At 33.5% G+C, this 14,732-nt stretch overlaps 1 protein-coding gene across 1 annotated transcript in view; it reads left to right on the forward strand.

The window, feature by feature from the left end:
- The window catches only part of LOC106063132 (protein phosphatase 1 regulatory subunit 12A-like), a 51,607-nt gene extending 37,158 nt beyond the window's left edge, over nt 1–14,449 (forward strand). Inside the window, exons 7-13 of the mRNA XM_056007431.1 lie at nt 1,050–1,109; nt 3,099–4,095; nt 5,896–5,993; nt 6,295–6,416; nt 8,151–8,312; nt 8,961–9,040; nt 10,149–14,449. Coding sequence (XP_055863406.1) covers nt 1,050–1,109; nt 3,099–4,095; nt 5,896–5,993; nt 6,295–6,416; nt 8,151–8,312; nt 8,961–9,040; nt 10,149–10,179 — 1,550 coding nt within the window. The 3' untranslated portion in view covers nt 10,180–14,449. The remainder of the gene's footprint in view (nt 1–1,049; nt 1,110–3,098; nt 4,096–5,895; nt 5,994–6,294; nt 6,417–8,150; nt 8,313–8,960; nt 9,041–10,148) is intronic.
- The last annotated feature ends 283 nt before the right edge of the window (nt 14,450–14,732 follow it).

The following is a 14,732-nucleotide window of genomic DNA, read 5'->3' on the forward strand; positions in this document are numbered from 1 at the left end:
AAATCAAGTGTCTGACAGTCTGGCATGAAAATATTCAGTGTTTATATCTATCAACACTTGAGTGACTTTTAAGCTAGAATAGCTATATCTATCAACACTTGAGTGACTTTTAAGCTAGAATAGCTTCAATAGGCTTCAGAATAATTCAATAGAAAAAAGATCTAGATCTTAAAAGGTAGATATTGACAAGTTATATATATATATAAGCTTTGTTTAACTAAAAAACATCTAAATTAGATTTTAAATTAATAGATTTATATTTAGGCCTATAGATGATGACTATCTTAGTATCTATATAGATCTAGACATCTATAGATATTTTATATTATTATATTGTATATTGAGATTTAGAGGAAAAATTAAGTCTAGATCTAATTTTTCCTCTATTCTAGATTATATCGGTCTAGTTAGGGTATCTATACATCTATATAGATCTATCTTATTATTCTTATAGGGCCTACTCAGCTAGATAAATAGTCTAGTAATATAATCAATTTTAAACTGAGCTTATGATATAGAGTTTACTAGATAGATTTATGGATCCATAGCTCCATCTGAAATGATTAATTCCGTTCTAGATCTAGCTCTGCAACACGTTCCTATAACTGGTTGTGTTTGTTTACATTTTGTGTTGACATTTTTAGGAGCCAGAGTTAGAACATGGTGATCTGGCTAACAGCAGTCACAGTCACAGCGGTTCTGTTTGGTTTGACTGATGTCTATAGATCTAGATGTGGCGTTTTAATTTGAACAGTCATTTATATTTGGCTTTAGTTTGTTATTCTTTGTTCTAAATTAATTACATTTATAGGCTCTAGATTTCTATTGTTTTGTGCATTTAATTATAATTACTAGAAATGATATATTATTTATATAGATCTAGACTCTAGACATTCTAGATTCTAATCTATATATTTTTTATCTGGATTTTTTACATTTAGATGTGATGCTGCAATGTACTTACAGGTCTAGATCTCTGTAGGTAACAGGTCCTACTAAATTAAGTTGACTAATCTAAAGGTTTACATTAATTCATTTGTTTTCTTCAGTTGACTCCACTGCATCTAATTTTGGTGTGTTTGAAACACAGAGTGTTGTAGTTCATGTTGGTAAGTAGTCATAAATTATCTCCCTCTTTCAGTAGCCAAAGATTATCTCCCTTGTACCTGGTGTCTCTAGCTTTATGTTGAATATAAGAAAAGTTAGTGTGACCTTGTTTTAAATCACAGGCTCTAAATATATATCTGTATTCACCTAGACTCCTAGGCTAGCTACTATAAATGACTTATTATTAATGATATCTGGCCTATTTAGAAAATGTCTAAATATTTTAAATATAACTCTCATTTTTAAAAATAGTTTGATGATTGTTTAAATCTGTTTTGTAGCTCAATCCACTAGGCTACCATAGTGCACAATACTGTATAAGCCTGCCTACTCTGTTTTTAGCGGTCCCTAAAGGGGAAAAGACGCTATTAGTTTTGTGTGGCCTGCCTGTCCATCCTTCCCGTTCAGATCTCAGAAACTAGAAAAGAAAATGAAAATCGAACATCATGACATTTTAGATCATTCAAAGTTCTGATACAACGACTACTTTTTTCTTTTCCAAAATTATTGATTAATTAATTATAATTAAAAATAAATATATATGCAAGCAGATTTTTCAAAAAATTACACCACTATCAATGAAAAACTTCAGGGGAGGTAACTTTTTTTAAAAAAAAGGTCATGGACTTCTTCATTAATTAATAACTCAAGCTTCATTCATAGATTCACGCATTGGTACAAAAAATTTGCATCTAAGGTCACAGTGGTAAAAGTGTCTATGGATCATTATAAAATATATTTTCCATTTCTAGACTTAGGACTTAGATCTAGTCCTAGACCTAGACTTAGATCTTGAATCTAGATTTAGATCTAAAACTAGATCTATGTCTAGATTGTATGACAAATGCCAATGGAGATGTTCATTTTTATTTGCGAGGGGAAAGTCTTGTTTGTAGGCTACACAATTGTAGCTTAAAGTAGGTTAAAAAATTATTATTTTTCGTGTTGCCAATTTATCTAATTTTGTTAGAAGAATAAATCTTTTTTAGTTTCTCTTTATTAAGTGTAACATGTTATTAATTTTGAATGTATGGATAAGGTTAATAATTATTATTTTAAAAAATATAAGTGTACGCTAAATGAATATATGGAGATGCTGTGGCTGAGGGGTAAAGCTCTTGGAACCGGAAGTCTCGTGTTTGAATCCTGGTGAAGACTCTAGGTGGACCACTTTGGGGGCCAATTTTGAGTTTGTGTTTCCTCACAAAGAGTCTTTGTAACCTTGTTTTTTTTTTTTGTTTTAAAATTGATACTTGGAAGACAATGGATGTTCCCAGGTGAATCTATGGCTTTGGTTTCATCTTGAGACGGGGCAGAATCTGGAGTAACTGATCAAGACAATTCTGGAGCGGCAGAGTTTGCCACATTTCGTGCATGTATATGCTTCTGACTTAGGGCAGTTTTCTTCTTCTTTCTCTTGACTGATGCAGCTTCGTTTCTTTTGTACTCTGCGAAGTTCGTACCAGCACGTACAGTCTGTCTTCATGCTGTCCGGTCTTGGGCTGTCTCCTCCCACATACTTTGTTTGATGCCCGTGGTTCTCATGTCTTCTTTCAGGCATCTCTGTAGGTTAGTCTTGGGCGGCCCTTGGGTCTAACTCCCTCTGCAAGCTCAGCGTATACTATGTCTTTAGGGATTCTTGCATCTGACATGCGAGTGACATGATCGAGCCAGCGTAGTCTTCTCTGTGAAAGAAGAGCATAGATGCTGTGCATATTGGCCCATTTCAGAACGTCCTGGTTGGAGACATGATCCCTCCAGGAGATGCACATTATGCATTGCAGGCAGCGTAAGTGGAAGCTATTTAATCTGTGTTCTTGATGCATGTAAGTTTCCCAACTCTCACTGCCATTAAATCAAAAGTTTTGATAATTAACAGAATTTAAAAGTTAGTATTTTTTAAATTGTTATATATTTATGTGTGTGTGTGTGTGATAAGTTGTTTTAATTGTGTTTGTTAATGTGTCAACTTGTTTACTTTCTAATTCTAGTCAAGGCTGATGTTCATCATACACCCAAACATATTTCAACCAACTCTCAGCCTGCAATTTCCACTGGCAACCACAGCCCAGCAGAAGAAAGCAGGGTGTCTAGTCGGGTGTCCAACCAGGAGGAATCGACCTACAGCAGGCCAGGTGTGGTAAACATATATAGCAAACCAGCTAGGGTCTCTTCTATCAAGTCCAAGCAGCAGACACAGCCTGTCGTCTCCAGCCCAGTAGCTAGAGGGTCAAGTCTTTCTCTCAGCTCATCTTCTTTACAGAGCAACAGTTCTGTCACTACAACCACATCAACCTCCTCCCTGAGCTCTCCAGACAGCATCACTGCATCCCCTGATGATAGTAGCGCCGGCAAGAAGCTAAAGAAGCCTTATTACACAACTCAGTATAGGCAAGATTTCAATACAGTCACCAAAACCAAATTTGCACAGGTCAAGGCTCTCTTTCAGCAAGGTGCAACGGAGTCTGAATACGTGTGCCCGGATAGCGGAGAGGTCTGCAAGAGAGAGGAAAACCATCTCTTTGCAGACAAGCAGGCACCTGGGCATATCAGAAAAATGAGTGAACAGGCTCCACCACCACTGCCGTCATCTCAGACAGGGTCAGATCAGACCTTGACCAATGGAGCTGCGTCAGTACAGAATGGAGGATCCAAATCTGTGGTCAATATTCATGGTGGTCATGTCACCATAATCTCCACTGGGGGCTCATCAGATGAAATTATCAGTACTGCCTCCAGCGCAGCCAACAAAAACACTGTAAGGCCCCTGTCAGGGAGCATAGCACTGACATCTGGTCATTCTGGTTCAGATAACGTATCAGCATTAATGAAAGAACTGTCCCTCAGGAAACCACCCGTTCAGGTCAACGGGGATGCCAAGCCACTAGTCAATGGTGAATCTTCTTCCAATAATTCTGGTCATAATGCCATGACCCGTCCAGCATCTGTCCACAGTAGTGTGAATTCAGCTAGAGATAATGTAGACAAGTAAGTCATTACTTTCACATCAGTAGTTGAATGTCTATCTTGTAGATCCAACCTTGGCATTAAAGTTGTCTATTATTGAAATATAATTTTATAACTTGAAAACTAATCCTCTTACAATGCAATGTCTTTTAGCCTTTTTATTGTTTCTTGTTTACTAGTACTAAAGAAGATTCATTTTCTCCCATTGAAAGTTGCATTTTTTTGGGTGGGATGTTATCTTATTATATGGGTTTAACTTATTAAATGGTAAAGACGATGTATTACCTCAAATATGTAATTTGAGTCTTGGGCACCTATCTAGCTGTAAAGGAGGTGTTGTATTTTCATGCATACATATGTACAAGTTTTTACAAATGAATGGCAGCTGTGTTGGGTTACAGAGGTGTGGGATTCACACAATTAATTTTACTTATAAACATAGCGTAATGGAAACTATGGACATACCGGTGGGTCTTTATTTTGTTCCTATAGTTTGCTGTGTGGTTCTGAAATGTACATTGGAAAGCTTTATGAACATTTCATTCTAAACCTCAACAAAACAAATAGTACCAATGTGGCAAAGAATCTTTAATATACCAGGAATCAATTGTGGCAAGTTAGTAAGCAACTAAACTAATTGAGGATACTGGTAATGTCAAAAACACATAGACTACAATTCATGCACATCTCCAATCTACCTCAAATCTCACTCAAGTTACTGCGTCGCCACAGTTAGTGAAGCCATTGAAATTTATTATATTCACTGTCTTCTTCCAATAAGTGAAGCATGTTGGCAGCAGCAGTTTGGGTCATAAATCGACTCTTCACATGTGGTGTATATTAGGGTGCAGGTTGTATAATTTTGTTTTCACTTATTTTGTAATTTGTGCGGCATATATGCATGCACAGGTTATACACATATGCAGGGTATATGCATGAAAATACTGTAACATTTTCTCATGACTTGCAGGAGCCGTTAACAAGGACTTTTGTGATATCAAAATGTTGTTAGTAACTCACAGATGTATAAAGAACTAATATTGTCTCATCAAATGGACAAAATGTTGTCAAATGAGAACATAATATTACATCAGTTCTTTTTTCCCTTAGTAAAACTTGGGTGGTTTTTCTACAGACTTATAGACACAGTCTGTTAGATCTCAGTGAGAATAATTGTACTAGTGCACTGAACACATGACTGAGAGTTAGACTTCCTGTATCAATCTGCCAGGAGTCCAACTGTGATCTAATATAGCCAGGCAATTATCTCTGTTCCACTTCACTTCTCAAGCAAGCCAAAATGTTGTGGCATACATAACAAATGAACAGTTCTGAAGATTACAGGTTTGATAACCTATTCATAGCACCATAATACAAGTTCTTGATATAAAAACATAGTTGTTTTAGACATTAAAATGTATATGATACATGTGGAAAAAAAATCCAACATTTAAAACAAGATATTGTTTCATATTTCAATGAGCTATGTAAACCCCAAAATCTTCTCTCTTTCCTTATCCCTACATGGTCATTGTGTGGGAAATCCAAACAGCTAGTCCAACCAGACTTTTATTAGGGTTATCTACTTCTAAATAACCAACTTGAAGAAACCTTTCTTTCTACAGATAGGAACATAACTTTGACTGCATTCAACTTTAGTGTAGATGTATAAAGACAAACCTCTTTCTCTCACCCTCTCTCTAAATTGTAAAAGAAATGCAAAGTTTTTATAATACAAAAACATTCTTTGTTAAATTAAATCTACTTATTATTATTATTTAACAATTCAAACATTTTTGAGACTGAATTTGTGAATTTCAGGTCAAAGGTCAACTACTCTAGGAGTTCCAGCAGCTCTTCAGCTAACTCCCAGCCACACAGTCCAGTGGATGTCTCCAATAAACACAACTTAATAGCCGGTGTGTATGTTGTTGTTTTCAGTCTAACTCAAAACCTAGTAGTTTGTATAGTTTCTCCTCTCACAAACTTTGACAGAATTATTTAATACTTTATTGGGTTTTTTTTTTACTTTAAACAAATTCTTAGCTCAATAGGTACTTTTATTAGGCTGGACCAGGAAATGGAGTCCAAGTTCTATGACATTTTCCCTAATGCTGCCTCTATGTATATATGTAATATGTATGCACCGTTCATTGTTTCAGCATATTGCTTTATATTTGTATTTACTGGTTTCATGTGTGTTTGTGTTTATACCTGTAGATATTCAGTCGGCTGTCAGTGGGTCTTCAAACCTGTCTCTCAGGAGAGCCAAAAACAGAGGGGAAGGGGTCAACATGGTGTACCAATCCAGGAAGTCAACTGGTGGGATCACAGAGGTCAAGGTAACCATTTAGAAATAAAAGTTGACTTGACACATTGAACACAAGATGTTGTCTAAAATATATTAGACAGCCCCATCTTCTCAGCCCTCTACTATTATTGTCAAAGAGTTTCAAATCGATGTCACCTGCTAAAAATCTCAAGTGTCTCGGACATTATTAAAATAATATATACGATTCTATTTATAAATTATGAGCAGGTATCCATGCTGCAATACGATTGAAATAGTTTATATTGCCCTTGACTTTGGTATCCTTCAGTAAAATGTCACCCCCCCCCCACACACACACACACTCTCCCTCAACACAATTTGTTCTGGTCCTCAATTGTATAAGAACTTGTTGTTGTTTCTTTCATCCTTTGCTTGAACATCCTGCAACTTTCTAATAGAGTGTATAGCTTGTTATTCCCATCAGTTTTAGCCTTCTTGTTGGCCTGCATGTTACACTCACGGACAATACACACACTAATTGTAAATGAAGAGCCTCTCCCACAACAACCACACTTTTTGTATCTTCTGTTGGAATGGCTGAACCTACACAGACACAAACAAATAACACATTTATAGACCCTTGAAATCAATCAAAGCAAACTACACTTTTTTATGCTCTTGAGTTCCAAAAGTTTAATAATTAACCATAAAACATTTCTGGTTAGTTCGATTCTAATCCAACCACAAATTTTTAGCCCCCCCCCCCCCTTTTTTTTTTTTTTTTTTTTGGCATTCCTTAAGTGAAAAGCCAGTATTTCACAGTTTTAAACAAAGCACACACTTCTTTGAATCATCTAGATCTAGAAGAGAATTATATTCAGATCTAGAGCTGTAAAAATAAGCGTAAATTTAAAGAAAACAACAACAAAGGAACAAACAAAAGTTACATACCGAAAAAGTGTGAACGGAAGGAAGTAATAGTTTGATTTTGTAGTTGTCAACATTTAAATGTTGGCTTTTAAATCATATTTGGTCAAAAACACAAATAAAAAAATCAATTTCGATCAATTGAACCGCTGCGGTTTAGATCCTGAAATGGCCTCATTGTTCTTGGCCTAAGTTAAGTAAAAACAGGCTAAATTATCATGGGAAAATCAGTCAATCAGCTTGGGCTAAAAAATTTTATACATATAGATTACTTACAACTGTTACTTAGGATTTTATATTATTGTACTTGCTTCAACTTTGATAGGGTGTTATGTTGACCACTACAGCAACCAGTGTTTTTACTATTTTAGTCACTCTCATGCATCTATTAAAGCTATGAGAACTATTCAGGAACACTATCCCATACAGATAATTATAATTGACAATTTCTAAAAAGACTGATTGTCTAAAGAGTGGTTATTGTTTTTTTTTTAAAAGAACTGAAATAAAATGTTTACTGTCCTGACACGTTCTATGTTTAGCACATTTTTCAGATTTAATAATTCTATTGTTTAACCAAGAAGAAATCTTTAATTTCTCATGATATTTTAATTCTTATTTTTTACCATCAATCGATCTTATGTGATCTTTTCACACGCAATTATAATTACTTAGTTAACTTACTCAAAAAATTGATTTTTAAGATGGAAAATATATATATAAACCTTTTTTTTTGTCGGCCTTGAGAAAAACACATCTTCTAGATTTTTAACAGAAAGAAATGGCATACCTACTTCTAGCAAATAATTAAGTCAGCAAATCAATGCTCTTGAACTCTAGGAAACCATGTTGCAATAATTTTTTTTTCATTCATCAGACTGATCACAGGCCTCTGACAGGTCAGTTTGACCCAAAGAACTTCTTAGACCAGATAGAGAAGGTAGATGCCTCTGGTCTAGTGATTCCAGAATGGCGTCGCCAGGTGTTGGCCAAGCATGCTGCTGAAAAAGCTCAGAAAGAGTATGAAGAAAAAAAATTGGTGAGTGAACAAAAGCTCAGGTTTATTTGTGGTGAAATGAGAACAGGTGGGAGCTCTCATAGAGTAGTGGTACCAAATGTTTTAGACTTATTCAAGAATGGAATCTGTCAGAGAACCAATGCTTCCCTCACTCTTCTGTATTTCATTCCTGGGATTTACTTTTCACATTTATTACATCTCTGGAATATCTTAATGAATAAATAAGTTTCCTACAATTCTTTATATATATGCTACAAGATTTATATGTTTAGGATTTCACTAAACTTTTTTAGATCTAGTGTTGCCTATTCTCTAACTGGATTTATATTTTCTCTACCCTGATAGACTTGACTAAGACAGTATTATTGTTACTTCTATTGAATACATGTAATTCTGGCATCTGTATTTCAGATGGTTTGCAGTTATGTAATAAATTATTTAAATTAAAACTCTGGTTTTCTATAATGTATATGTGATGAATCTCTGCTTACATTAGTAGCTATATTTCATCTACAAAAATTGCAACAGTATGACAAGTTCAAACATCAACTCCCAAAGCCGTCAAATCTACCTAAACAAGCAAGTTAAAACAAGCCCACAATTTACACTCTGTGACATTTACACATTCAATATATTAATTGTGTAATGTTTTGTCTTTTTTCTCTACAGTTTGAAGACAATGAAGAAAGGTTTAAAAATGTGCCAGCTTGGAAGAGAGCAATTATTGAAAAGAAGGAAGCTGAGGCCAGGTAATTGATTCTGATGGATGTTAAAATTAGTTTTATTTCTGCTACAACAAAACAAATTCCAGTGAGACACGAGTATAAACTCATCTATTTATACTTGATTTGATAATGGTTTTGTAAAGGCAAAGATTTCTTTCAAACTAAAAAGCTTCAAATAGATAAAAAAATAACTTTGATAATTTCCTTAAAAAAAAATTTAAGATTAATTTAATCTAGCTTAAACCTACTTCATAACTGGTATTGCCACAGTGAGGCTTCACAGCCAGCACCATTGTGATAACATTCTTTAGTGCATACCATACTAGCAAACCATCTTCCTTTGGCCTATATAGTAGGGAACATAGAGGGTCCTGGAAAGGGGTTTCACCTTTGAAGGTCCAGCATTCTGCACCTTTTTGTGAAAGGCCTCACTGTTCCCCTTTCATCTCCTAAATCCCTCTCGTGTGGCTCCTAGCGCCATGCAGTGAAAAACTGCGTCAGCTGTTGGATATAAGTATGTGATGGGGTGGAGTTAAAATGACATGACTTGGTGAAAGGCCTTTTCCACTAAGGTCATCGACCAGGGCAGAGGAATCTCAAGATGGACTGCATCGGCCACATGTTCTGGACCAAGGTGATCCCCTAATGGTTGTACTTGACTGTGGAGAGGGATGAGCCATAATCTATGTGCGGAAAATCTTTTTCATATGACCTCCATCAGATGCAAGATAACTATGGATCATCTCATAAAGATGAGTACCAGGGCATTAGCTATGGCTGGAACGATGTTGCCCACACAGCAATTACCCCCCCCCCCCCCACTTAGCTCTTAGGTAATCTATTCAAAGGAATGACAGGTCCTTCTCCCAAGGGGGTAGCCAGCCAAGGCTAACAAGCCCTTCCTGTCCAAAATTACTGGTTTATCAATGTCTAATAATCCTCCTTTCTGGTCATTATAACTTAAAAATTGTAATAAATGTTTTATTTGTGATAAATTTTTTATCAACACGTCTTCTCAAAGATTTTTTTTTATACTTATGTAATATTACCCCAATTTTATTTGGTGTCAAATTTTGTAAAAAAAAATATTTTTTTTAGGATTGGTTTAATTTTAATTTTTGTTTTCTTACAGGGAGGCGGCAGCAGCTGCATTGAAGAAATAAACCTAACAAACAAACAAATTAGAATGTCACCCGAAATGCATTTTTTTCCCCTACACAATATGGCTATGAAAACTGACTGCAATCCTTGTGAGACCCATTAGTTAAAGCAGATAAGTTCCTTTATATCAAACAAAAGTTGCTGCATCAGTATTGATGGCAACATGTGTTGTTGCACTAGTATTGAGTTTACTACTGGGCACTAAAAATATTTAAGAGTTCTTCTGCTTTGCCCCACATGTCCTGTTACTTCCCCTGCTTACATCAACACACAGATACATGTCGTTCCACAGCATTACCATAGAGTTTGTGTTGTAGTTTATATAATGAGAGAAGTGTATCAACAAAAACAAAAGTAAGAAGCTACCATTCAGCCCTTTCATTTCAGACTTCAGTGTAACACATGATGATGAGCATAATGATGGTACTAGTTTTACAAGTTTAGAATAGATATGCTGTTATGTTTCGAACTTTTACCACTGCTGTTTAGTTTCTTAAATACACATGGAAACCTGTCAAACAGTTGCCATCAGCAATAATATTACACAAGTATATGATGTTTTTCATAATGAGTGCAAAAAGAAATTCAAAATTTAGTTCTTGTAGCTCATTTTGTATTTTCTCCAAGAAACAGATTTATTTTCTTTACAATTTTTTTTTGTAAAGTTTTCATTTACGGTGTAATATATTTTTATTTTGGCCAACCTGTAGCTCATAATGTTTCTCAATTAGAAGAAAATGAACTCCTTATTACCAATGTTCAGTACAAATTGAATTCATTTAAATGACCAAGTTATATCAGTACATCAGCCTAAAGATATATAAGTTTCTCCAACACATTTCTTTTTAAACATTACATTTATATACTTCAGATTTTCAAGGCTAATTTTTGTTTATAAATTAAAAATTCTTATTACTGTTATTAGATTGTATTGAAAGCAGTCTTTTTTCAGTGTATTTAGTTCATGTCTGTTAATTAATTAATTAAATGATTTTTGTATTGTATTCTAATGTGCAATTGAATCAGAGATTGCAAATATTTTCATTCTATGTTGTATTAGTTATATTTAATTTCTTAGTAATCTGATTTGTTGTTTTTTAAAATATCTCTTTCTAGAATTTTTTCTTTTCAAAGTGTGATTTGAATTGTAAATAATTTAACAAGTTTTGAATTCATTATTTTTCTATCTCTGTTGCCTATAGCTATTAAATGCTATATTTAAAATTACAAAATCAACTTGGTAATTACATGTTCTTGAACACCACCATTGCTAATGAGGTATGTAAGGGGCAATAACTACTACATTTATTTATCAGTTGACTTGTTTTTGTACATCACAACTACCTTACATCTAACTCTAGTTTGGGCACTTGCTATTCAGTGACTGTAACCCTAAATACTAGATCACCCAAAACCATTAAATATGTTGCTAGTTAAATGATTCATTCCTTGTATGGTTATACATACATTTCATTGTGATATATACAATTTATCAATGTAAAATGAACATACATTCCATGTTTACAAATCTTATTTATAAATCTAGTATTTTTTAAAAATTTACTTACATTTCAAGCTAATGAACTCACTTACATGCAAATATCATTTGTGTTTTTTTTTTTAAGAAAGACATTTCAGCTAAGAATCATTGAAGTGAAGCAGCTTAAGAACAGCTCATTTTCAGAATGAGATTAGAAAGTGAAACAAATAGCAATTAGAAATACCAGACCAAAAAAAAACAACAAAAATGATTGAGGCTGAACTGATTCTGTGTTTTTGGATAAAATGGAAGACTAATTTTATATTATATTAGTTGAAAATATTAAATGTTTGTAGTCAAGAGGCTTTGGGTGAAGAGGCTTTTCTTAAAACTGTAAATGATTCTATCTCATGTTAAATTAAATGATTCCATGATTAGTTTGGTTGTGACATTAAATTGAAGGTTTTGAGATTGATTAAAACTGTGATGACTCTTATTCTGTGATGTAGAATGTTCAGTGGCTACCAACTTACAACTCTGTTTCAATGGCAGCTGTAGTAATGGTCTGTACTAGAGAAAACTATGAGTGCATTTCAGTTGATGAGAGTCTTGTGATGAATATTTTCATGTCGAATAATCAGTCTTGAATTTGACTAGGGTATATAACATTGTAATTGAATCTGTTTCTATGATGTTTGATTTGCTCACTTCATAAAAATACATTCTTTGTTTTGATTGTGTACTTTTTTTTATTGCATAATTTTTTTGTGTTTTTCAACTTTTATTTGTAGTAAGAAGTGAAGTAATTGTTTTTTTGTTTTGTTTTTAAGAGAGAGAAAAAACTTTTTTTTTTGATAGAGTTAATTTTGTATGTGCAACTTTACTTATCCTTGTTGTTATGCCACCTGTGATTCCCACGGGTGTCTTCATGCTTTTCAGTGTTCTTTGTTCTTGTGAAACATCTATTTCAGAATTGATTTCTAAATGTGATTTTACCCTACTTTGAAGTATTTCATTTACTTTCTTATAATTAATGTCAGAATTGTTTTGTATTCAAATGTGAATGTCATTCAGTCCTATTGAACTACTTAAGTGACATTTGATAGCTACACATCTACATTTTTCCTAAAAAAATTAACTCTAGGTTTTTCAACCTTGTATAGAAACATTTCTTAAAACTCTCAAGTTGTATTGTCCAATCTCTTACAACCAAGCTCCTGAAGGTCACAGATAAGAGTGCACTGAGCATACTATGATGCACTTGTTCTACTCATAAGATTCACTCTAATCTATTCTTCCCTATTAGTATTACTAACATTATCACCGTCTTCCACTTTCTTCTAGACCTATTGTGGTAACTTCAAATACCCGGTACACTGTTTTTAAAATGTCTTGTCTAAAACCACGGTTTACTATCCAGCCATCTTTTTATTTCTGTTAATTTTTCAATCATTGCTCAGACACAATAGGAGATCCTCTGATTGATACAATTCACAATGAGTGTCACTGTTCATTCAATAGAGAGTACAAATGTAGTCTGCAAGATGATTGTAACAATTGAATGGTTTGACTGTTGAATGAGAAGTGTATTTAGCAAGATGGATTGCAATCATTGTTCTTGTGTTCTGTGATTAGCCGAGAAAAAAAAATCATTTAATAACTTGTATGGCAGCTTCACTACCCCAACACTGAAAGTGATTTTCACATATTCCTAATGTTCCTATCTTTGTGGTGTAACAAAATAATGTATCAAATGTGTGTACTTATTAGTTGACAAATAGATTCCTAGTTTACAGTAAGTTTATTATTTAGTATTAATACCAATAGTAGACTCTATTAGACAAAATACTGGAGTCATCACAAAATAATTTCTACAATCACATTCATTGTTCTCAAACTTTTTTGTTTCTCTGCAATGAATGTTTTCTGTACCATATTTATTGAATCATATTATCTCTAATAGAAACACTATCTTAACATAATCAACTAACTAGTGTTAATACGTTTGTGTGTATATTCCTGGACCTATTTGTTGCAACAAAAACCCTACAGTATGAGCAATTATTTACTAACTATCAGATTTATTTTTATATTCCTCATCAAATCTCAGTCCTTAGGAATTTTACAATCAGAAATAATGAGAGCGCAAAGTTTTGTAACTTTAGATCTCCCTTTTAATTTTGCTGGCCAAAGACTTCTTCCGGACAAAAGTTTACAGAAAAACATTTGCATAATTTTTTTAATATTTACATTCAGGTTTTTGAAAGTGTTTCCTAAGTTATCCTGTGGTGAATCTTTTTTCTAATTTTCAGTATATTTGAACTAGCTAGGGACATGGGCTATTTAAATGAAAGAAAAAGAAATTTAACATATAATTATATATCCATTTCCCAGTTTCATATAGCAAATATAGTGAAAGAGCCTAAGTAGGGATTCATGATGTTGCTTTGTAATAAATAGCTTGCCATAATAAATCTCCAGACTAGTAAAGTTTGAAGGTTATTTCATTTTTTGTGTTCACTAACAGTTATCACTAACATTTAATTTCTTTTTTTGATTGAAATATCAAGTTGAACTGATTCATGTTACATTGTAGAACAATATTTTTGTTGTCTAAATTGTTCTTGTTAATATAAAGACTTATTTATATATTTAGAGCTTTATACAGATATCTGATATAAATAAGTGTATGATATAAACTGAATGCTAATTTGAAAACAGTTTTATGTCTACTTTACAAATGTGATGTGTGATTTGAAAATGGAGATTATAATAAATTTATTATACACATACACCTTTCTTTGTCTTTTTCAAATGTATTTAGTTATGTTCATTAAGTGTAACAGATTGAATTAAGGCATTTTAAAACATGGCACATCCAATATCTAGAAACTTAATGTTTCAAAATTAATCACCAAGTGCTTTACACAATCTAAAAATTGGTCACTACATGCAGTCATCTATCACACTAGAAGAACAGATCTAAAAGTGAGATTTGTTTTTTGGGGGGTCAACAATTAAAGGCAAAATTATCTTCTAACACTTTTAACCATAGGAGTAAAAGAATTTAAAAAT

This window comes from Biomphalaria glabrata, chromosome 13, assembly GCF_947242115.1.
Source record: "Biomphalaria glabrata chromosome 13, xgBioGlab47.1, whole genome shotgun sequence".
Taxonomy (NCBI): Eukaryota; Metazoa; Mollusca; class Gastropoda; family Planorbidae; genus Biomphalaria; species Biomphalaria glabrata.